This window comes from Mauremys mutica, chromosome 8, assembly GCF_020497125.1.
Source record: "Mauremys mutica isolate MM-2020 ecotype Southern chromosome 8, ASM2049712v1, whole genome shotgun sequence".
Taxonomy (NCBI): domain Eukaryota; kingdom Metazoa; phylum Chordata; order Testudines; family Geoemydidae; genus Mauremys; species Mauremys mutica.
Window position 1 is genome coordinate 45,982,821 of NC_059079.1, and position 25,689 is coordinate 46,008,509.

The window sequence follows — 25,689 nt, forward strand, 5'->3', positions numbered from 1 at the left end:
TGACATTATAAATAAGAAGTGGGCAACATTATCTCCTGCAAATGTAAACAAACTTGTTTGTCTTAGCGATTGGCTGAACAAGAAGTAGGACTAAGTGGACTTGTAGGTGCTAAAGTTTTACATTGTTTTGTTTTTGAGTGCAGTTATGTAACAAAAAAAAATCTATATTTGTAAGGGGCATGTACATGATAAAGAGATGGCACTACTGTACTTGTATGAGGTGAATTGAAAAATACTATTTGTTTGCTATTTTATACAGTGAAAATATTTGTAATATAATAAAACTAATATAAAGTGAGCACTGTCAACTTTGTATATCGTGTTGTAATTGAAATCAGTGTATTTGAAAATGGAGAAAAACATCCAAAAATATTTAATACATTTCAATTAGTATTCTCTGTTCTCTGGTATCCCTGCCTTGTCATGGTGGAACAGATTGCATGCTCTAACGATCCCCAGAGTGTGTATCGGTGGGGGGATTTTTGCTTCTGGTAGGTTCAACCATGCTGGATTGGTCTACGGGGGAGGGGCCAGACAAAACAGATACCCTGGTTCTCCAGATTGGGGGTTAGGCACAGGGCTAACAACCCTGACCTGTAAAAAACAAAATATGTTACAGAAACAGTGATGAATTGGTATTCTATTATTTAACAGTGTGATTAAAACTGTAATTAAATCAAGATAATTTTTTAATTGAAATTAATTTGTGTTAATTGCGTGAGTTAACTGTGATTAATCGACACACCTGTTTTTTTTTCATATGACCCCTACCTCATTCAGTACACAGAATGGATGGTATGTAATCATATACTAATTACTGTATCCCAAGGGGGTGAATTAAGATTCCACAGAGGAAGGATGGTCCAGTGCTTAGTGTGCTAGCCTAGGTCTTGGGAGACTTGGGTCTTGTCTACACTGGCAATTAACAGTGTTGCAACTTTCTTGCTCAGGGGTGTGAAAAAAACACTCCCCTGAGTACAGCAAGTTGCAGCTGTAAAGTGCCAGTGCTGGGAGCCATGCCCCTCGCTGAGGTGGATTTTTAGAGTGCCAGGAGAGCTCTCTCCCAGCGCTGCACTGAGACCACACGAGACACATTAAAGCATTGCCTTGAAAGCGCTGCCGCGGCAGCACTTTAGCATTGCCAGTGTAGACTAGCCCTCGGATTCACATCCTTATTCTGGCACAGACTTTCTGTGTGAGCTGAGGCCATTATCTCAGTGCTTCAATCCTGCATCTGCAGCATGGGGATACTGGGACTTCCCTACTTCACAGGGGCATAGCAAGAATAAATGCAAGAAATTGAGTTCCTTCTTTGAGAAAATAATTGATTTTTTAGAGAAGGGAAGTGCAGTAGATCTAATATACGTGGACTTCAATAAAGCATTTTGACACAGAGCCTCAGGAGAAATTTGTTAAATTAGGGAAGATGGGGATTAGTACAAGTATTGCAAAGTGGGTAAGAAATTGGCTAAAGGGGAGAAGGTAATGGGTTATTCTGAAAGGTGAATTAATGGACTGGAAGGAGGTTACTAGAGGAGCTACTCATGGCTCCATCTGGCAACTAATATTATTCAATATTTTGATTAATGACCTTGGCACAAAAAGTCAAGTGTGCTAATGAAATTTGCTAATGATACCAACTTGGGAGGCATCATCAATACAGAGGAGGATAGAAACATTATACAGGAAGACCTGGATGACCTTGAAGACTGGAGTGACAGAAATGGGATAAAATTCAATAGTACAAAGTTCAAGGTCATGCACATAGTAATAAGAATTTCTGCTACAAGCTGGGGGCTCACATCAGTTGGAAGCAACAAAGGAGAATAAAGACCTACTGTGTAGATTTATCACAGGATGATGATGAGCCACCAATGTGATGCAGCTGTGAAAATGGCAAATATGATCTTAAAATGTACACATTAAAGCATTTCCAGTAGGAATAAAGTGTAAGACCTCAGTTGGATTATTGTGTACAATTCTGGCCACCCATGTTCAAGAAAGACTAATTTAAACTGAAACGGGTATAGAGAAAAGCTATTAGGATGATCAGGGGAATGGAGGGCCTATCTTATGAGAAAAGACTGGAAGGGTTTGGTGTGTTTAGTTTCACAAAAAGAGGTTAGAGGGAGAAATGGTTGCTCTCTATCAATTCATTACGGGGGTAATTCCCAGGGATGGTGAAAAACTATTTAAGCTACATGACAATGATGGGACATGTAGTGGTGGATGTAAATCTTGCCATGAACAAATTCAGGCTGAACATTAGAGGAAAGTTTCTAACCATCAGAGGGGTGCAGTTCTGAAATAGCTTCCAAATAGACAAACAAACAACTTCCTTAGTTTTACCAGAGATCTGGACAAACTTTTTAGTGCAATTTTAAGACGGGGTTGCTTCTGATGGTAGGGGGCAGGTCTCAACAACCCTCTGAGCTCACTTCTGGTTTAAGTCCCATGTTCCAGAAGCTCATGCTCCAGGGGTTCAGCCAGCCACTGTCAGAGGTCCGGGAGGGATTTTTGCCCCCCTCTCCCACTGTATTCTGGGAAGGTGTTTTCACTGTCCGCTAAAGCATCAGGCGATGACCATGGCTGGAGGTGGGATATTGGTGGGAGTGGGGCCAGGGCTTTGAGGTGGCACTGAGCATTCTCTCTTTGCTGACTGGTTCTTGCTCACATGCTCTCTCTTTGCTGACTGGTTCTTGCTCAGATGCTCAGGGTCTCGCTGATCACCGTATGTGGGGTAGGGAAGGAATTTTAGCCCAGGTTAGAATGGATGTAGTGAGGAGCAGATGGTTAGGAGTTTGAAGGGGTGGAGGGTCTAATGAGTTCCCTGAGGACTAAGTTCAGATCTCCCGTGGGTGTCAGAGGATGTACTTCAGGGTAAATGTTCTGGAGTCCTGCAAGAAAGCATTTTGTAGTTGGATGTGTAAACATCAAGAATCCATCGATTTTGTTATGGAAGGTGTAAATCGCCATGAGATGTACTCGGGAGAGCTCAGTGATAACCCTGAATTCTTTAGCTCTAGAAGGCAGTCTAGCACCAGTGGAAGGGGCATAGTGCAGGGAGTAAGTCATTTATATAGGCACCACGTGGAAAAACATTTCCACTTTTGTAGGTAAGTATTGCATGTTCAATAACACATGTTTGACCTGCTCTGAACAAGTTAACTCATGTGATTAGAACCATGGAGGAGCCACAATTTCACATGGAGCTTCTCCAGTTGTGGGTGGAAGATCTGACCGTCAGCCTGTGACAGGAGGTTTGGCCTCATTGGAAGAATTTGTGGAGGATGGATTGCCATACTCAGCAGGTAAGGGTACCAAATCTGTCTGGGCTATGATCAGGCAAACAAGATGATCTTGGCTTTGTCTTCCCTGGTCTTGCGTAGGACTCTGTGTATTAGTGGGATCTGTGGGAATGCATACATAAGTGTCTTGTCCCATCGGATTAAGAAAGCATTCCCCAGGGACTGGAGACCAAGTCCCACCCTGGAACAAAATAGCAGGCATTTGTGGTTGTGTGCTGGGGTGAATAAGTCGATCGATGGGAACCCCCATTGATAGAATATCCATTGTAAGACCATAGGGTTCAGTTCCCATTTGTGCGCTTGTGAGAATTGTCTGATTAATGTGTCAGCGGTGGTGCTTTTGCATCCTGGTAGGTAAGAAGCTGAAATGTCGATGTGGTGCTGAATACACCATTTCCATAGTCTCATGGCTTCAGTGCATAGGGAAACAAATCCTCTCCCCCACCTTTGTCTGTTGATGTAGAACATGCATGCAACATTGTCTGTCATCACTCAAATTGATTTGTTTCTTATGAGTGATAGGAAGCGAAGCTAGGTGTATCTTACTGCTCTGAGTTCTAGCAGGTTTATGTGAAGGTGTGTTTCCAGTGTCGACCACCTGCCTTATATCATCATTTGGTGGTCCAGGTGTGCCCCCAAGCTCCGTGAGCAGGCATCTGTTGTGATCATGATTGAAGGAGGTCTGTGGTGAAAGGGAACACCTATGCAGATGTTCTCCGGTCTTGTCCACCATTATAGGGATGCTAGAACCTTGGTCGGTGGTGTTAACATCATGTTGAGGCTGTGTTTGGTGGGTTTATACTGAACACAGCCACCTCTGAAGACCCTGCATGTGTAATCTAGCGTGTTTTACCACAAACATGCTGATGGCCATGTGTCCTAGTAATAGTAGGCATGTCCGTGCCTCGATTCGTGGACAGATGGACATGGACATGGTGTCTATGAGATGTTTGATGGTTAAGAATCTGGCATGCAGTAGTGAGGCTGTGGCTTGAGTTGAGTCTAAGTGTGCCCCGATGAATTCTAGTTGTTGTGTGGGTATCAATGTGAACTCCTGAAAGTTTATGTGCAACCCCAGTTTTTGGAAGAGGTTGATGGTCAGTCATGTGATTTTGCTGTCTCTATGTATGATTATACTTTCATAAGGCAATTGTCTACGTAAGGGAAAATTATGATCCCTTGTTTGAGCAGGTGAGCTGTGACTGCTGCAAGGGTTTTGGAGAACACTCTCGGTGCAGTGTAGAGTCCAAATGGGAGCACTCTGTATTGATAGTGGTCGTGTCCCACTGTGAATCACAGGAATCACCTGTGAGCTGTGAGGGCAAGTGTATTGAGTATCCCTGTTTCGCTGGTATGGTTGGTATCGCTTCCTTTTTGGGGGCAGTGTACATATGCCAAGTGTATTAAGGGTCTCTTCTTCATGGTGTGTAGGACTTCATCAGTTTTTGCCAAAAACAGTTTGTTCTAATTGAAAAGTAGGTCCTCAACCTTTAGTTGGAGTTCTTTTGGTATGCCAGACGATAGCAGACATGAGGCTCTGCATATCACTATCACTATAGCCATGGCACGGGCTGCAGTATCAGCGATATCCAGGGAAGCCTGTAGGGCCATCCTGGTGACACTTGTCCCTTGACCAGGACTGATTTGAATTGTGCTCTTCTGTCTTCTGGTATGTACATGGTAAACTCAAAGAGTTTCCCATAATTGTCAAAGTCATATTTAGCCAGGGAGGAACTCTAGTTGGCAATGCGGAATTGTAGCATCGAGGAGGTGTAGACCTTGTGACCTAAAAGGTCTAGATGCTTATGGTCTTGATCCTGTGGCACAGAGTGGTGTTTGGCCCAGTGGTTTGCTGCTTCCACCACTATAGAATTTGGTTGTGGGTGAGAAAACAGGAAATCCACGCCCTTGACTGTGACATTATATTCATAGTCCGACCTTTTTCATGTTGAGGGGGCAGTGACCGGGGTCAGCCACACTGTCCAGCAGGTTTGAGGATGGGCAGGGTAATTTTTGACACAGAAAGTGGTTGTCGAATTTTTAATAGTTTGTGTTGGTACTCTTGGCCTTCCTCCAGACAGATGTCCTGGCTGAGTGCTATGCACTTCAATAGCTCTTGAAATTGTTTAAAGTCATCAGCCATAGTAGGTGGAGGTAGCATAATGGCTATATCTGGAGAAGAGTTATGTTCATGTGACACTGCTTTGGGGGCAGTCTCGTCCTCTGGTTCATTGGCCATCTCCTCCGTGGCTCCTGATGTTGCAAGCCCTTGGGATACAGGAAGGGACCGGAGCTGTGCCATAGGCGGTGAGGAGGTCCAAGCATATTGGGCTTTGTATGCTGCCCATGGTGGCCACTGCATCGTGAATGCCATTTGGGGACCCATCTATGGGGGTCCATACCATGGAAAATGAGGTTGTGACTGGTGGATTTCATGCCATGATGTGCCTCCAGTAGGTTTGTGTTGAGATGTGGGCGAGCCCTGTGATGAAAACACTTGCTTCTCTTCGTCCTCATTGTCACTGTCACTAAACATTGATGGTGCCATAGGCAAGGTCGGTTGTGTGATAGGTGATCCTGCATTGCCAAGGAGAGGTAATTCTGGGACCAATGCAACAGTGATGTCCTCCTGTATCAGGAATTGTTGTGGTGCCAGTGCGTGCGGTACCGATGTCTTAGTAGTACGCATTGGGTGTCTAGGAGTCTTCTGTTTTGCCTTTGTTGGGGACAGTGACCACACTGCAGTGCTGGCTATCAGTACTGGGTGAGGTGACAGTGCTGAGGGAGGTGGCTGCGCCAAGACCTGTGTCGACACTGGTGGTTGTAAGGTCAGCACAGTCTCCAACACAAGTGTTGGTACTGTCGGTGCTGAGTAAGAGACATGGCATGTTTGCAGTCTCAACTCCTTGTTCTTATGAGTGGTGCATTCTGGTGCCAGAGGAGCCAGGGGAGTCGTAGGTACTGACTATCGGGGCCATTGGCACCACTTGTAATGACTTCGTGGGGGACCGTTTCTTTCTGTGAGGTTCCCATTGTGGAGAGGTCGAGACTTGCTTCCTCTTTTCTTGAGAGGGTGGAACAGTGCTCTTACTCAGTTCAGACTGACTTGGGGAGCACTTAGGGGAAGGCTTTGGGGTGTCCTTTTCAGATCCAGGTTGGAGTGATTTCTCTCATTTTGCATCATAGATCCCAGTCACACCTGGCTCTCGCCTTCAAATTGTTGCAGTGGATGCACTTGGATGGTACGTGTGTCTCCCTGAGGCATCTCATGCAGAGGGACTGCCCATCGGAGCTCCACATAACCTCCTTGCAAGAGCCACATCTTCTGAAGCCAGGGGAGCCTGGCATATCTAAAGTAAAGTCCTGAGTGGACCGACATTTTTTTTACATGGTTTGCGATCCACAGGGAACCATTAACCTGGAAATGAAGAAAACTAAGATTTTTTTTCTCAACTAACAAACTAACTTATCTATGGAAAAAATTTAAACTAAACTAACAATTATCATTTTTTTCTATTTTGAGGGGAAGAAGCTGTGGCACTGCCCCAACCTCCATCTTCAGCAGAAGACGGTTGAAATGGAAGTGAGGAGGTCAGCTTTGCATGTGCTGAAGAGACTCCAACGGCACTGCGAGAAAGCTGCTGCACATGCATGGCCCGACCAGACCATAAATCTCCGATCAATGGCTCCAGGACACACCATCACCTGAAGTGGAGCACCCACAAGGACAGCACACAAAGAAGAAGGAATTTTAGCCCAGGTCAGATTGGATGTTACCTTAGGGTTCTTTTGCCTTCCTCTCCAGTCATTTGCCAAGATTATCTGGATACATCTCACTTACTTTCCTTTCCATTGTGGGATCCTTGGGCACTGGCGCACCTCTGTCCCACCTATTCTCTGCCTTTAGCACATAATAGTCTAGTCTCCTGTGGGCTGTAATACTTAGGTCTCATTGCAATTGATAGGTTTAGTGTGTGGGTGGTGTTGATGGCCTGTGCTATACAGGAGGTCAGACTATTTGATCTAGTGGTCCCTTCAGCCCTTAAACACTACGACTCCATTAAACATTGTGAGATACAACAGAGATGGGGCTAAAAAAATACCTGGCATTTCTTAACTTTTGAATGCTTGAGTTGAAACCTTAATGTTCTTTTAACATGGCTCTGTTTGTGTGTGTGTGTATGTGTAATTTATATATTTTTAAAAATAGAAAGTCCATCATGTGGCATCTTATTGACACCCACATCAATCATGAACAGAGTTGGAAACTTTAGATCTGCTGCACAGACCTCTGCCATTTGAGTTAATGGAGTAACTGGTAGCTATATGAACCAGCGCTAGGTGGAGATGAGAAACTCTTTCCCAATATGCTTCACAAATATTTGCTTATAAGATTATATTTTAGTCATAGGATTTACTTTAGGAATAGTGCCCAGCCAGCCCCAGTTCCCCTCTCTCTGTTCCCTGTCTGATCTGGATCCTCTTTGTGTATCCCCCAACTCTCTCTCTCTCTCTCTCTCTCTCTCTCTCTCTCTCTCTCTCTCACACACACACCTTAATCTTCTCCTATTCCCTCCTTTCTCCCATTTAGATTCCAAGTCCCAATCTCCCGCCACCCCAGTTCCAAGTACCAGTTTCTCCATTCCATCTCCCCTTCTTGCCAGCCTCCAGTCTCTCCTCCCCTCAGCTCCATGTCCCAATACACTTTTTCCCTTTCCCTAGTCCAGCTTGTGCCCCCTCTCTATTGGAGTCAGGAAGCTCTCTCCTACATTCTAACTATGGGCCAGCAAGAGTGCATTGAAAGTACAAGGAGACAGGCTCTCAGTTCTGGTGTCCAGTCCCACACCAGCATAGAGTAGCAATTAAGTGTGACTTTGCCCTTGTAGCCTGGGCTGGACTGCTCTCAGTCACTCTGTGGGGATGGTGTATGCACAATATGGTCAGGGGATGGAGAGTGAGCAGAATCCTTAGAGATTCACAGCTAAGTTCTCTGAAAAGTCTCTACTGAGCATATGAAAAATGAGATTTTTCAAAGATTTATAAATCTGGCCAAATTTGGGCAGATTTTCACAGCTATGACAAAAGGTACATCCCTGACGCCAAGACCATTCCCCTGACAAATTTCAAGGTCCTGCTCCAAAACATGGGGATCTTAGAGCAGTTCTAAGAAAAAGTTGCAAAAATGTTTTATCATGGGCAAAATAATGTATCTTTCCCTGATCTCATTCTTAGAATGGTGGAAACATTCTGACTGAAACTATTCAAAGGTGTGGAAAAAAAGTCAGCCTGAGGCACATACCTGGCATGGAAAATTTTGACGTAAACAATTAAAGTTTGAAAACACTGTCTTAGACTAAGATGTGTTAGACAACCACTCTGCCTATAATATAGAGTGGGACAAGTCCTATCTTTGACCCTGCTCCATGACTAAAGTAGCTGGAGGGGAACAGAAGAGGAGCTGATGTACTACTTCTATATTTTTCTCAGGTTTTCTTATAAAATATCTGTCTGAAAACTCAGCTGCTGGCTCCAGAGTCAATGAAGAATGGTCAATGTATCAGACTCACAAACATCTGGACACTGTAGTGTTGTTATTTCTGATGTCTCATACACTATATTAACACAATACCCTTCTGAGCTAGCCCAAGAATTAAACTCTGGTTTCAGCAGACATTTCAGTGGGTTGTTTCTAACCTGGGGTAATTTCTACCTATACTGTACATTACCTCAATCTACTACACTATGCTCAGTAGAGACTTTTCAGAGAACTTAGCTGTGAATCTCTAAGGATTCTGCTCACTCTCCATCCGCCCCCCCCCCCACCTATTTCTCTCTAAAAATATGAAATGTTTTATTTTATATATATAAAGTTCCTCCTCTACCTTGGTGGGTCCTGCGCTTATTGGCAGATTTGATCACCTCAGTGATCTTCCCCACAGTCTGGGTCAACTCCTGCTGTGTCTGATCAGGAGTTGGGAGGTTTGGGGGGGGGGGATCCGGGCCCGCCCTCTACTCCAGGTTCCAGCCCAGGGCCCTGTGGATTGCAGCTGTCTATAGAGCCTCCTGCAACAGCTGCACAACAGCTACAACTCCCTGGGCTACTTCCCCATGGCCTCCTCCAAACACCTTCTTTATCCTCACCACAGGACCTTCCTCCTGGTATCTGATAACACTTGTACTCCTTAGTCCTCCAGCAGCACACCCTCTCACTCTCAGCTCCTTGCCTCTTGCTCCCAGCTCCTCACACGCACTTCCTCTCCTCTGGCTCCCTCCGGCCTGACTGGAGTGAGCTCCTTTTTAAACCCAGGTGCCTTGATTAGCCTGCCTTGATTGGCTGCAGGTGTTCTAATCAGCCTGTCTGCCTTAACTGGTTCTAGCAGGTTCTTGATTACTCTAGTGCAGCCCCTGCTCTTGTCACTTGGGGAACAGAAAACTACTCATCCAGTGACCAGTATATTTGCCAGACTCTACCAGACTCCTGTACCCCACTGGTTTGGGTCTGTCACAATTGATTGATATACACACACACACTGTATGTGGACACTTTATAGACAGGGATGCAATTCAAACTGCAAATACCTTTCAACCAATTAAAACATTTCAATTTTGTTAAGCTTCAAGATAAATTACCAAAACAAAAAAATAAATACATTTGACCCATATCTCAGTTAAGTCCTAGGAATAAAACAAAATGAGAAGCACAGATGGTATAATAATATTCATCTGTGTCTTCACTGAGTGTGCACACCAATTTAAAAATCACAGTAAAAAGCGTACAACAATGCAGAATGCATATTTTCTAGCAGGACTTGAGTGCTCCCAAAAGAATTAACTTTTTCCTCATGAGCAATATTAAATTTAAGACTGAGTAGAAATCTCTCTTGTTTACTCTAAATGCTCATTTGAGGACACAAATTCTTTGCTCTGGACTTTAATAGGCATCAGGTCAGGAAATAAAACCAGAAACTTGTTGCCTTTGTAAGGGCAGGGGCGGCTCTAGGAATCCCGCCACCCCAAGCAGGGTGGCACACTGCGGGGCGCGCTCTGGCGGTTGCCGGTCCCGTGGCTCCGGGGGACCTCTTGCAGACGTGCCTGCGGAGGTTCCGCTGGTCCTGCGGCTCCAGTGGAGCATCCGCAGGCGTGCCTGCGGGAGGTCCACCCAAGCCGCGGGACCAGCGAACCCTCCGCAGTCATGCCTGCGGGAGGTCCACTGGTCCCGCGGCTCCGGTGGACCTCCCGCAGGCATGACTGCGGAAGGTCCGCCGGAGCCGCCTGCCGCCCTGCCGGCAAAATGCCGCCCCAAGCGCGCGCTTGGCGCGCTGGGCTCTGGAGCCGGCCCTGTGTAAGGGTATGACACAACATGCAGCCCCAGCAGTCTTCAGGATTCTCTTTTTATCAAACAGACAGCAACCCTAATAATTCCTATTGTTGTGGATTGAGCTACACCTCATTGAAACTGGGGGGTAAAACAACCACCTTTCATTCCAGATCACTGTGAAGAACAATTAAGCTCCTTCATGGAGACAGATAGCTGAAATAATAGGAGCACCATCCAAAACACAGGCAACATGGCAGGGCCTGAGTTGAAGATGAACCACATGGCCCAAGGTGTTTCTCTGGGGACTGATAAAGTAAATGCAGGGGCTAGGGCATTTACTGGGGGAGCTGTATGTCTCTGAGTGTGAAAAAGGAACATCACAAAGAAGGAAGGAGCAGAAAGCCAAGGAGATCGCTAGAGTAAGCACTAGGGGAGGGAGCGGTTTTGGGGGAAAGCCTAGATAGTGCTTTTTGGGTACAGTGGAAACTGGAAGAAGCTTGGAACTTAGAGCAAATAAACTTTCTTTTGTTTGATCCTACTGGATGCAGGGAAATAGGACTCCCCCTCTCTCTCTTTCTATATATACACACACACTTTATACAGAGAGAGATAGACAGAGAATAAATAGGATTCCATCAAAGAAATATGTTCATCATCAACATCTTGTCCTATTGGAAACAACCCACTAAGCATTCACGGCCCACCATACAATTTCTATTCCCCGATATGGCCCTCGGGCCAAAAAGTTTGTGCACCCCTCGTTTAGAGATTGTCAAAATATTCCAGTAATTTCAAAGCAGCAAGTTGTCTTTCCTATGCTTAGGCATATAAACGGATATATGTTTTAATGATTAAACCAGTTGTTTTTTTCAAACTACTGAACTTCACTCAGACTAAAAAGGTAGATGTAAAATTAGGTAATTATAATAATTAGAAAAGAACAATTTGTATATAAATACATAAGCTTACCTATGCAGTCAATTTTGGGTGTCCATTCCCCATGTTTACAAGTTGCTTGTATAAAGTTTGTGCCATCTGTTTTACATTTGTACATTATAGATGTTTTGTGCGTATAGATCCTTTTGCTGGCAGTTTGTAAAATTATTATATTCTCAAAATTGTCTGGAAGTTCACATGTAGCAGATTTATCTAAATAAAATCCAACATAAAAATTAAAATATGCTATAAATCATAGGATGTGTCCAGTAAATATCCATTTAAAGGCAGATATTCAATTTGCAAATACATGGCCATGTGAGAATGTTGTGTCTACTATTGTTATAAGTAATCTCTAAAGTTACCAGAAGAGAAACAAATCAAAGAAAAAAAATGTTTTTAGTTTGTGTACATCGTAAAGCTTTCAAAGATGCTGAGCTGCCTTTGTTGGAAAGATACACTGAAAGGTGGGGTCAAGCAAACCCTGTTGAAAGCCACTGATGCTTTTATGCACATGCTTAACTTTGCACACACTATGAAAACACTATAGTATGTAAAGAATGGTTCTAAATATCTATATAAACTGTATCTGCCTGAATATTGTTGAATAATCTCTATTCAACCTTAAATGAAGTTGTTAATTTAATGCTTAAAGTATTATCTAAATAGTTTACCAGCACACGAAGGCAAAGATATCCATTCTCCACTAAGACACTTCCCTTTATTTGGCCCAACCATTACATAGTTTTTTTCACATTCATATTCCACTGTATCTCCATGAATGTACTGTTCACGTTCTATATTGACAGCTCTCCCTTTGGTAATATGGGGTGGTCGTCCACAGGTTTTTTCCTCTTCTGTGGAAAAGAGCATAAATATTCCATATTATAATCTTGGCACATATAAAACACGTGATCAAAGAGCCTTACTTAAAATAAATATTTAGGACCTGACCTCGCTCTCATTAAAGTTAGAAGTGAAACTCTGATTGACTTAAATGTGCGCAGAACTAGGCCCTTCGTTTGTAATAACATTTGCCTTTCTTCCAAACTCCTCTCCCTCACTTCTCTATAGGACATCTTCCAGAGCTGTATTCAGCTTTTCTCTCCTCACAGCTAAGTTTTGTAAGGATTGTCTCTTATTCCTCTCTATTTCCACATACAAAATATCATTAACTTAGCAATGCTTAATTTATATTCCCGCACAAGAATGAAAACACTAAAATGCAAGGAAATCTTAAACCAAATCAATACTCACATTTAACACAATACCACACTACAAATTGCTAGTAGTTCACTACTATCATGACACTAAACTACACCCCCCTAATACTCACTTTATATTTAAAGAAAATAAAATCCTGCCACCTTCAGTGCACACAGCTGCCATGTTGACAACTGCAATCACACAGCTGCCATGTTGACAACTGCAAGCTACCTGACCCCCATATTCTACACTTTCCCCTTTCTAATTTGCAGCCTCTGCTCTCCCGCTGCTGCGACCGTGTCACCCCACTGTACCTGTTTAAAGTCTAACCTTTATTGCTCTCTTTTTCCGCATTACATTGAAACTCCCTATAAATTATAAGACTGAGAATAACTTCCCTGGCTATGACATTTCCTTATACTGCTCCATCCCAAATCTCTTTGCTAATCACTCTATTGTATATTCCACTCTTGGCTTTGTACTTCATTTCACATTGCCCCTACAAATAGAATTGCTTCCCACTGATTGGGCAGCATGCAGCTTTTTCTCCCTTCATTAAACATCCTTTTCTATACTTCTCTGTCTTTCACTTGCTATAGAAATATTTTACTTGTGTTTTAACATAACTCCTTGGGACAGGGACCTTGCTATGTGCACCTATGGTGCTCCATAAATAATAATAAACAACATTCAGCAGCATGTTAGGATGATAGTGAAATAGTGAACTGACCTGTTATCCAATGGTATTCATCAAAAGTTCTGCTTACATGTATTTAAGGCAAGGCACAGAAAATAGTATCTAGGAAACAATTTCAGCTTACACAGTGCTAAAGTGAGGCCAGCAGCTACCCCCCTTTCCTTACATTTTTCATAGATCAGTATCAGGGGCAGCTCTAGCAATTTTGCCGCCCCAAGCACGGTGGCACGCCGCAGGGGGCGCTCTGCCGGTCGCCGGTCCCGCGGCTCCGGTGGACCTCCCGCAGACGTCCTGTGGATGCTCCACCCCAGCCGCGGGACCAGCGGACCCGCCAGCGGATGCTCCACCCCAGCTGCGGGACCAGCGGACCCGCCGCAGGCATGCCTGCGGGAGGTCCACCGGAGCTGCCTGCTGCCCTCCCGGCGACCGGCAGAGCACCCCCCACGGCATGCTGCCCCAAGCACATGCTTGGCGTGCTGGAGCCTGGAGCCGCCCCTGATCAGTATAGAAACATAACCAATGATGATTTCAGCAGGCCAAAGCCCAAATCACTAGACTTGCCAAGACAATCATAGAACCTCTAGTAGATCTGTTAACAGTTTGGATTTTATCTATTATTTTTTAGGTCACAATATCCTTTTATTCCAGAAAAACATCTGTAATTATTTCCTATAAATGCACATTTTCATTTCAGATAAAAAAGACAGTTACTCACCTTTGTAACTGCTGTTCTTCGAGATGTGTTGCTCATATCCATTCCAGTTAGGGGTGCGCGTGCCGCGTGCTCGTTCGTCGGAAGACTTTTACCCTAGCAACACTCGGAGGGTCGGCTGGGTGCCCCCTAGAGTGGCGCCACTATGGCACCGGATATATACCCCAGACGACCCACCCGCCCCTCAGTTCCTTCTTGCCGGCTACTCCGACAGTGGGGAAGGAGGGTGGGTTTGGAATGGATATGAGCAACACATCTCGAAGAACAACAGTTATAAAGGTGAGTAACCGTCTTTTCTTCTTCGAGTGATTGTTCATATCCATTCCAGTTAGGTGATTCCCAAGCCTTACCTAGGCGGTGGGGTCGGAGTGAGATGTGGCGGAGTGCAGAACTGCCGAGCCAAAGGCTGCATCATCTCTAGATTGTTGGACCAGAGCATAGTGCGAAGTGAAGGTGTGGACCGATGACCAGGTAGCTGCTCGACATATTTCCTGGATTGGTACATGGGCCAGGAAGGCGGCTGATGAAGCCTGAGCTCTGGTAGAATGGGCAGTGAGATGGCCCAAGGGAACATGAGCCAAGTCATAGCACGTGCGTATGCACGCTGTTAACCAAGAGGAGATCCTCTGTGAGGAGATGGGCAGGCCTTTCATCCGGTTGGCCACTGCAACGAATAGCTGGGGGGACTTTCGGAACGGCTTTATCTGATCAATATAAAAAGAGAGCTCCACGGACATCTAGGGAGTGTAGCTGCTGCTCCCGTGGGGATGAATGAGGCTTCGGGAAGAAAACCGGAAGGAAGATGTCTGATTGGTATGGAAAGCTGATACCACCTTCGGGAGGAATGCCAGATGTGGTCGCAACTGCACCTTGTCCTTGTGAAAAACAGTATATGGCGGGTCCACCGTAAGCGCTCGAAGTTTGGAGACCCGCCTGGCTGATGTAATGGCTACCAGGAAAACTGTCTTCCAGGACAGGTATAGCAGTGAGCAAGTGGCCAATGGCTCAAACGGTGGAATCATAAGCCTGTTTAGGACTAGGTTGAGGTCCCAGGTAGGGGTAGGGTGGCGTACCTGGGGGTAGAGGAGCTCGAGGCCCTTACGAAGTCGAGTAACTAAGGGGTGTGAAAACACAGAGTGGCCACTCTCCCCTGGGTGGAATGAGGAGATGGCCGCTAAGTGCACCCGCAAAGAAGACAACGCCAGGCCCTGCTGCTTGAGGGACCAGAGGTAGTCCAAGATAGTAATGATGGAGACCTCTGAGGGAGAAGCATTCCGCGCCTCACACCAGCAAGAGAAGTGCTTCCACTTGGCCAGATATGTGGACCGAGTGGAAGGTTTTCTGCTACTCAAGAGAATATGCTGTACTGGAGCGGAGCAGCATAACTCTGATTCGTCTAGCCACGCAGGAGCCACGCCGTGAGATGGAGGGCCTGCAGGTCTGGGTGCCGGAGATTGCTGTGATCCTGGGTTATGAGGTCCGGGTGGAATGGCAGAGTAATCGGGCTGGCTATGGAGAGGTTGAGCAGTGTGGTGTACCAGTGCAGTCTGGGCCACGCTGGCGCGATCATAATGAGATGCGCTTTGTCCTGGCGGAGTTTTAACAGGACTCTGTGAACCAGGGGGAACGGTGGAAAGGCATAGAGCAGTAGGTGCTTCCACGACATGAGGAACGCGTCCGAGATCGATCCCGGTGAAAGACCCTGAAAGGAGCAGAACACGTGGCATTTCCTGTTCACGCGAGACGCAAATAGGTCTACATGGGGAAAGCCCCACTTCTGGAAAATCGCATGAGTAATGTCTGGTCTCAGCGACCATTCGTGACACAGGAAGGATCTGCTCAGCTGATCCGCCAGAGTGTTCCGAACCCCTGGGAGAAAGGACACTACCAGGTCCATCGAGTGGGCTATGCAGAATTCTCAGAGTCGGATGGTCTCCCGACAGAGGGGGGAAGATCGAGTCCCTCCCTGCTTGTTTATATAATACATGGCCGTTGTGTTGTCTGTAAACACTGAGACACAACGGCCGTGCATATGCTTCTGGAATGCCTGGCACGCCAGGCAGACCGCTCTTAGCTCTTGAACATTTATATGAAGCGTCAGTTCCTCGGATGACCAAAGGCCCTGGGTGAGAAGGTGTCCGAAGTGAGCCCCCCCATCCAAGGGATGACGCATCTGTCATCAGGGATAGTGAGGGTTGAGGCGGATGGAACGGTAATCCTGCACACACCAGGGAGGGGTTTAGCCACCAGTCGAGGGAGCACAGGGTGCTCTGTGGAATGGTGACTAATGTGTCTATCGGGTCCCTGCCCAGACGATACACGGAATTGAGCCATGTTTGGAGGGGTCGAAGGTGGAGCCTGGCATATTTGGTCACATAAGTGCAGGCAGCCATGTGACCTAGGAGACCGAGACAGGTGCGAGCCGAGGTCGTGGGGAAGTTCTGCAGACCTCGAATGATTGCTGCCATTGCCTGGAATCGCGGCTGAGGCAGGTAGGCCTTGGCTAGAGTGGAGTCCAGGGTAGTTCCTATGAAGTCTAGCCACTGAGTGGGCACCAGAGTGGACTTTTCCGTGTTGAGCATCAGGCCTAAACGTGTAAATAGGTCCCTGGCGATGCCTACGTGCTACATGACTTGCGCCTCGGAGGTCCCCCTGATGAGCCAGTCGTCCAGGTACGGGAACACGTGAATCCCCTGACGGTGGAGGTGTGCAGCAACTACTGCCATACATTTTGTGAACATCCTTGGGGCTGTGGAGAGGTCGAAGGGAAGGGCCGCAAATTGGAAATGCCGATGGTTGGCTACAAAACGAAGATACCTCCTGTGCAGAGGAAAAATGGCCATGGGAAAGTACGCGCCCTTCATATCGAGGGCAGCATACCAGTCTCCAGGATCCAAGGACGGGATAATGGTCCCCAGGGAGACTATGTGGAACTTCAACTTTATTATGAACTTGTTGAGGCCTCGCAGGTCTAGGATAGGCCTGAGGCCCCCTTTTGACTTGGGGATCAGGAAGTAACGGGAGTAAAACCCCTTGTCCCTTTCCTCTTTTGGTACCTCCTCTATTGCTCCAATGGTGAGGAGTGTCTGCACCTCTTGTAAGAGGAATTGCTCGTGAGAGGGGTCCCTGAAGAGGGACCGGGATGGGAGGTGGAAAGGCGGGGTTGAAACAAATTGGAGGTGGTATCCTTGTTTCATGGTGCGTAGTACCCAGATGTCTGAGGTCAGCTGGGACCACGCCGGGAGGAAGTAGGAAAGGCAGTTGGAGAAGGGAGGAAAAGGATCCTGTCCAGAAACTGGTACGCTGTCCTCGGGCGAACCTTCAAAAGGCAGACTTTGGACCCCCCGGAGGTTTGGAGGGACCATGGTTTTGGCCCGTCTGGGGTTCTGACTGACGCCTACGCCCACCTCAACCGTGTCGCCTAGAAAAGTCTTGCCTGTGCCTGGACACAAAGTACGGACGGTAAGGTTGGGGATGGAAGGGTCTGCGTTGGGTCACAGGTGTATGCATGCCCAAGGTACGCATGATGACCCTATTGTCCTTTAAGCTTTGAAGCCTGGGGTCCGTCTTTTCTGAGAACAGACCTTTGCCATCAAAGGGCAAGTCTTGGATCGTATATTCATGGTGATGCCGGAGGCCAGAGTTCTGGCTGCCGAGTCGGCCGCATCTAGAGAGATCTGAAGGGAGGTTCGGGCCACCTTCTTCCCTTCCTCCAGGAAAGCAGCAAATTCCTGGTGTGAGTCCTGTGGAAGTAGCTCCTGGAACCTACCCAGCTCCGCCCAGGTGTTATGACTATACCGGCTCAGCAGAGCCTGCTGGTTTGCTACCAGGAGTTGTAGGGCGCCTGCGGAGTATACCTTGCGACCGAGTAGGTCCATTCGCCTAGCCTCTTTAGACATTGGGGCTGGCGCTTGCTGGCCATGGCGCTCCCTCTCGTTGACCGATTGGACAACTAAGGAGGAGGGAGGAGGGTGGACGTACAGGTATTCGTACCCCCGGGAGGGTACCATGTATTTACGCTCAACCCCCTTCGCCGTAGGGGGAATGGAGGCCGGGGACTGCCATAAGGTGTCAGCGTTAACTTAGATTGTCCTGATAAAGGGCAGAGCCACTCTGTGGGCGTATCTGCCAACAACATGCTGACCACTGGGTCTTCTACCTCCGGGACCTCCTCTACCTGTAGGTTCATATTCAATGCATTCCTCCTGAGGAGATCCTGATGGGCCCTTAGGTCTATTGGTGATAGTCCAGAGGAGGAGGTCCCTGCCACTGCCTCATCTGGCGAGGAAGAGGATGAAACACCAGGGACGAGCGGGTCCTGTACGACCTCCTGGTCCTGAACTGGTTCCTGCTCCAGCGGTACCGGGGAATTCGGAGGATGGGTCAGCGGGTCATCCATCCCGGTTGGAGGGGGACGGCTAACTGCGGCCTCTGGTGCTCGGTGCTCCGATGACGCAGCGTATGCGGGAGCCAACGGAGCAGCTTGGGCCTGGTGGTATGCCCAAGGCGTCCAAAAGGGCCATTGTTGAGGACCTTGGTCTTGATGCCGGGCTTCTTGGAAAACTTCGGCGGGCACATCCGAATCACGGTCCTCAGCATAGTAGCTGTCCGCTCAAGACGACACCGATGTGTGTCTGGATGGCCAGGGAGGAGCAGAGAAGCCTTGGGCCGATGTCCCAACAGACCTGGTTACCCTATGCACCGGGGATCGGTGCCGTGAAGCATCTCGGTACCGAGAGCGAGATCGGGACCTGAGACCGGACCGGTGCCGGGAGGTTGACCGAGATCTCGAATCCCGGCGTCGTGAGTGGCTTTGGGAGGTACGGTGCCTGGAGCGGTACCGGGATCTGGAGCGGTGCCGGGAGTAGCAAGCCGGGGACCGTGAAAACAATCAGTGCCATGAGTCTGACCGGTGCCGTGCGACGGAACGGTGCCGGGACTGCGAGCGGCGTTGAGAGCGGGGTTGAGAGCAGGAGCGCCGCCTGGACCTGGAGCATCTGCGAGACCGCGATCGTGAGCGGTGCCGGTCCGCTGCGCCGACAGAAGATGGTCTAATCAGGGCTGGCTTGCCAATCGATTGAATTACCCTCATCGGCGGTGCCGGGGGTGGAGGCAATGCCGAGTCTGTCAAGGCGATCAGGTCTCTCACCGCTGCGAACGCCTCCAGCGTGGACGGTATGGTGAGATCTACCGTGGCAGGTGCCGGGGAGGTCACTGGTGCCGGACTCGACGGCCCTTGCGGGACCGGAGTCGGCGGTGCTGGCCTAGTCGGTGCCGCGGCGGGTTTCAGTGCCGGGCGGCCCAACCTAGACACACTCTCTGGCCTCGGTGCGGGTGGTGCCGAGGCGGCAGCATTCTTCGCTTTCTTTACCCTCGGGGAGAGGGAGCACCTCGGGGCTGACTTCGGTGCCCGTGGCGTCCGGTGCCGAGAGGCTTTGGGCAGACCGGTACGGTCTGGTGCCAAGGAGGTGCTTCTGGTCTCCGACTGAGTAGCGCTCGGTGTCGAAGATGGAGAGGTGAGAGCCGCCTCCATGAGGAGCTGTCTAAGTCTTATGTCCCGCTCCTTTTTAGTCCGAGGCTTGAAAGCTCAGCAAATGGGGCACTTAGCAGTTAAGTGTGATTCCCCGAGGCACTTCAAACAGGAGTCGTGTGGATCTCCTGTTGGCATCGGCCTGTGGCAGGCCGAGCACAGCTTGAAACCCGGGGAGCCGGGCATGTGCTCCGGCACCGGGTGCGGGGAAGGGGCTAATCCCCGAACCCCTCTAACTAATACTACTCTAACTATACTATTAAACCAGTAAATATAACTAACTAGATATAAATATAGAGGAATTATAACTATGTACACAATAACGAATGAGAAACTACGAGTAAGCTAGGGAAGTGGAGGGCAGCTAAGCAGCACTCCACTGTTCCAATGACCAACACGGGCAATAAGAAGGAACTGAGGGGTGGATGGGTCAGCTGGGGTATATATCTGGTGCCATAGTGGCGCCACTCTAGGGGGCGCCCAGTCGACCCACCGAGTGTTGCTAGGGTAAAAGTCTTCCGACGAACGTGCACGCAGCGCGCGCACACCTAACTGGAATGGCTGTGAGCAAACATTCGAAGAACAACCAAAAAAATCTGTTTGATTTCTAAATATGCTGCAACTACAAGAAGATATTATAATGCATTTATTTTATTTTTTTAAAACTATGTTAGCTAATATGCATACTAAGGGATGCTCTCCAGCGTTAGGTAAATTATCAGGATGGACTCTCAAAATTGAAATTTCAGTGCTTTTGATCAGCCAGGATTCCAGACTCTGCAAATTACAGCTGGCCATTGGAAGTATTTTAGATGTCAGCTCAATAAAAACACTAGCATGGGTTTGATTCCATCTCAGAGAGGACTCTGGTACAGAAACTATGTACACTGGCCAGTATGTTACATTTAAGTAGGTATAGTTTTGATTTGGAAAATCTCTAAAAGTGTAAAATAGAAAAGTATTAATCTATATTAATCCTAAAAGTGTGAAAATAACATATTTTACCTGTGCAAGAAGGTAAAGATGTCCATTCCCCATCAATACATTCTATTTTTCTTGATCCAATAATTTTAAAACTGAGGTCACAATCATATTCCACTGAGTCACCATGCTGATAGTTCTCATGAAGTTCACTGATAATATTCCCATTGGTAATGCTGGGTGGTTCTCCACAAGCTTTGGTTTCCTCTAATACAAAGAGATTATATCTAGACAGTTGTTCCAATTAAAAATAGACTACAATAAAAAATGAAAAAAACCAAATTCACTGCTTCAAGTGCAGAAAGATGGCACAGCTGACCAATGAATTAATTAAACTTATTTCTGGAGATTTGGATTCAAATCTTACTTTAGGTCACAAGTGGAAATGAGTGCCCTGAGTTCAACCTACTACCACTTCACACAACTGGCAGTTTCACTATAATCAAAATGGATGGAAACAAATTCACAGTTTCAAATGGGAAATGAAGGCACAGTGGGTTAGTAAGTGAATTGGCATGAGGATAGATTGGGTAGTTCACCTTGGGATAGACACTAGGATCCAGAAAGAGCCCACAGAAGAGTTTATGAGTATTGAAGAGCCAGATTTACTAATAGGTATCCTACTTAAATAAGCCTAAGAGAAATATTTACCTTTACATGTCGGAGATGCTGGGAACCATCCAAAGTAATAGCACTGAGAGGAGTCAGGTCCCACTCTTTTGTGACCTTTTGCACAGGAAAAAGTTACCACATCTCCATTATCATATTTCCCTTTTGGGGGGGAAACTGAGCCTTTGGACAATGTCAACATTTCACATTCTATGGCTAAAGATGATGGTGAGGAAAGGAAAGAAAATATATTATAGCAAATATTTCTAGGGGAAAGTATTTAAAATACAAAAGATTTGAACAAAAGGGGTCAAGTATCAGAGAGGTAGTCGTGTTAGTCTGGATCTGTAAAAGCAGCAAAGAGTCCTGTGGCACCTTATAGACTAACAGACGTTTTGGAGCATGAGCTTTCGTGGGTGAATACCCACTTCGTCGGATGCATGCAAGCTCATGCTCCAAAATGTCTGTTAGTCTATAAGGTGCCACAGGACTCTTTGCTGCTTGAACAAAAGGGGTTGATCAAAAACCAGTTTTAAACCATGGAAAGAACCCATTGATTTGGATCAGGGCTTTGGTTATCACCAAGAACAAGAATCTTGCTGAAAAAACTTGGAATTTGTAAAAGAGTAAGAACTCCATCTAGTGTGGGGAAAGAAAAGAAGGCAAGCAGGAAACAAAACAAGCACAATAGAACATAACTGGGAGGAAAAACAAAGATGACATTTAACCAAATGAAGGGGTGACTTTCCATAATCTTCCCCCCACATTCTATTAATTTAACTATAAACATTTTGCAAGTAATTTAGAAACTGGTAGGTTTCATAACCTCAGATCCTTACTCAGAAAAATCACACTTGGAATACACCAAATAATCAGTTAATGATGCTGGCCTTTCAATCTGGATTGTTATTTGTCATGACTTAAAAATACAACTATTACTTGTTCAAAGGTTTTGTAAGATTTGTTTGACTTTCATAGTACAATAATAATTCTGCAGTTTCCAGTGCTCTGATTACCTCTTATTTCCCAGTGGTTCCATTACTTTTTAATTTAATCTGGACTTTGTTTGAATCAGAGCTGCTCCATCCAGAGTCTGGAACAGACAGATGCAGCTATTGCTGAGCAGACCACGAAGCTCTCAATCCCAGCGAATCTGGATCTGTGCAGAGCAGAGATACCCCAGCCCCTCCAACCCTCCTCAGACTTCCCTCAGAGCCTGACCCAGGGGGACAGTATTTATTGTCCGTATTGCAGTAGTGTCTGGGGTGTCCAGTACATGCGGAGAACCCCGTGGCACCAGACACTGCACAAACAGCCAGTCCCTCCCTGTAGAGCTGAGATGTAAGTACAATATTTATATTCCAATGGATTATTTTTATTATTATATGGCAAAAATGAGAAAGGAAGCCATTTTTTCAGTAATAGTGGACTTTTTATGTCTGATTTTGCAAGGAGGTGAAACTTGGAGGTTTGCAAGACAAATCTGATTCCTGAAAGATGTACAGTAATCAGAAAAGGTTAAGATTACGAAGAACACACTTTTCTGGGGATTGCTGACTGAATGCAATAAATGATTCTTGACTGTCCCAGCAGACATGAACACTTCCCACCCAGTCATTATCCACAATGTAACCTGCACCTACATCAGAGCTATTTAAACTAGTAATCAATATAGCAACTATAACAGTCATAGGAATTCATTCTGCAGAGTAGTAGTTTAATTAAACAAAAAACAAAAACACCTTACCAAGACACTGGGGCTCAGGAGTCCATCCATTTATGCCACACACTGTATAACCTGTTGTGATTTTATTTACTGTTTGGTATCCATCCGCACATTCATATTCCAGTGTTTCATCAGGCAGAAACACCGTTCGAGTTGTGTGGAAATTAATATGCTCGAAACGAGGCATTTCACATGTTTCTGTAGAATTAGAGAAATTTAGTTTTTTTTCTTAATTAGAAACTCTGGTATTCTAAAGAATTCTCATTATATCTACCTTTGTGAATTTGGGCCCCAGTATAGTAAAAAATGAAAATTCTACACACAGTACCACACATTGTATCTCTTTAATTTTTCTTTAGAAATATGTGGTGGTGAAGGAAAGTGTTCATAGATTTAGAAGGCAAGGCTAGAACAAAACATTTAGGCAATAAATATATACCTGCATTTTGCATGCTTGCTCCTTACATCATTCCCACTAATGTTTACCAGACATGTTTGTCTTTGAAAATCTACAGTGATAATAGTGACTCAAACCTTTCCCTTGAGAGTCAACACTAATGCTCTTAAAATTCAGAATATCTTCCTAATGTCTAGCATAAAAATTTTCCTTCCTTGGATTCAGGCCATTGCCTTTTTCCTACCATTTGAAACTGTGAATATAATTTCCTTCTTTCAGTTGCTTCACTACATATTGGCCTGGTCTACCGCCAATATATCGATATAAAGGGCTCTTAATATCAGTATCTGTAATCCTTCCCGACAAGGGGAGTAGCGCTGAAATCGGTATTGCCATTTCGGATTAGGGTTAGTGTGGCCGCAATTCAATGGTATTGGCCCCCGGGCGCTATCCCACAATGCGCCATTGTGACCGCTCTGGACAGCAATCTGAACTCGGATGCACTGGCCAGGTAGACAGGAAAAGCCCCGTGACTTTTGAATTTCATTTCCTGTTTGCCCAGTGGGGAGCGCCGATTAGCACGGATGACCATGCAGTCCCAGAATCAAAAAAGAGCTCCAGCATGGACCGTATGGGAGATACTGAATCTGATCTCTGTATGGAGAGATGAATCTGTTCTATCAGAACTCCGTTCCAATAAACGAAATGCCAAAGCATTTGAAAAAATATCCAAGGCTATGACAGAAAGAGGCCACAACAGGGACTCAACACAGTGCTGCGTGAAACTTAAGGAGCTGAGACAAGCATAATGGAAAGTCAAAGAATCAAATGGACGCTCGCGGAGGAAGGGAGGGAGGGAGGGAGGGAGGAGGGACTGAGGACTCTAGCTATCCTCACAGTTCCCACACTCTCCGAAAATCATTTGCATTCTTGACTGAGCTCCCAAAGCCTGAAGGGTCAAAAACATTGTTGCAGTTGGTTCAGGGTATATGTCGTCAACCCCTCCCTCCCCATGAAAGAAAAGGGAAAAAAATTGTTTCTTGCCTTTTTTCAATGTCACCGTATGTTTACTGGATGCTGCTGGCAGATACTGTGCTGCAGCGCTAAACAGCAGCATCCCCTTCCCTTCCTGATGGCAGACGGTGCAATATGACTGATATCCGTCATCATCATCCCGTGAGTGCTCCTGATTGGCCTCAGTGTGGTCGGCTGGGGGCACCTGGGCAAAAATGGGAATGACTTCCAGTCATTCCCTTCTTTAAGGTTTGTCTAATGGAGATTCAGTCCTGCCTGGAATATCATAGCAGCTGGAGGCTGCCCCCTCTTCTATCTCTGATTGCAGACGCAATAAAGTCAGTTTCTTATTCATGCATTCTTTATTACTTCATCACACAAATGGGGGGATAACTGCCATGGTAGCCCAGGAGGGGTGGGGGAGGAGGGAACAAATGGGTGGCGTTGTTGCAGGGGCACCCGCTAGAATGGCATGCAGCTTATCATTTCAGTGGGATGTCTCGAGCTCTGACCCGGAGCGGCCGTTTGCTTCTCTGGTTCTTTAGTAGACTTGCCTGATATTCTAGGCAGGACTGACTCTACCTTTAGACAAAACTTAAAGAAGGGAATGACCTGGGGAGTCATTCCCATTTTTGTTCATGCGCCCCCGGCTGACCTCACTGAGGCCATCCAGGAGCACCCATGACAGCAGCAGACGGTACAATATGACTGGTAACCGTCATTGCCAATTTGCAAAGCAGCAGATGGTACAATATGACTACTATAATAGTATCTCTGCTAACTTGCAAAGGCAAGTGAATGCCGCTGTGTAGCGCTGCAGTACCGCGTCTGTCAGCAGCATTCAGTAGACATACGGTGACAGTGAAAAAAGTCTGAACGGGCTCCATGGTTGCTGTGCTATGGTGTCTGCCAGGGCAATCCAGGGAAAGGGCGCAAAATGATTGTTTGCCATTGCTTTCACGGAGGGAGGATTGACTGACGACATTTACCCAGAATCACCCGTGACACTGTTTTTGCCCCATCATGCGTTGTGATCTCAACCCAGAATTCCAATGGGTGGGGAAGACTGCGGGCACTATGGGATAGCTACCCAAAGTGCAACACTCCGGAAATCGATGCTAGCCTCGGTACATGGACGCACACCGCCGAATTAACGTGCTTAGTGTGGCAGTGTGCACTCGACTTTATGCAATCTGTTTCCAAATACCGGTTTCTGTAAAATCGGAATAATCCCGTAGTGTAGACATACCCATTG

General features: G+C 46.5%; 1 protein-coding gene across 4 annotated transcripts in view; it reads right to left on the reverse strand.

Annotated features, from left to right (window-relative positions):
• LOC123376726 (complement factor H-like) overlaps nt 1-25,689 on the reverse strand; it is a 116,092-nt gene that overhangs the window by 27,427 nt on the left and 62,976 nt on the right. For all 4 annotated transcript variants that reach the window (XM_045028974.1, XM_045028975.1, XM_045028973.1 and 1 more), the window contains 5 exons: nt 23,045-23,221; nt 21,340-21,513; nt 20,713-20,895; nt 12,237-12,419; nt 11,596-11,775 (listed from right to left, as the gene is read on the reverse strand). In XM_045028974.1, coding sequence (XP_044884909.1) covers nt 11,596-11,775; nt 12,237-12,419; nt 20,713-20,895; nt 21,340-21,513; nt 23,045-23,221 — 897 coding nt within the window. The remainder of the gene's footprint in view (nt 1-11,595; nt 11,776-12,236; nt 12,420-20,712; nt 20,896-21,339; nt 21,514-23,044; nt 23,222-25,689) is intronic.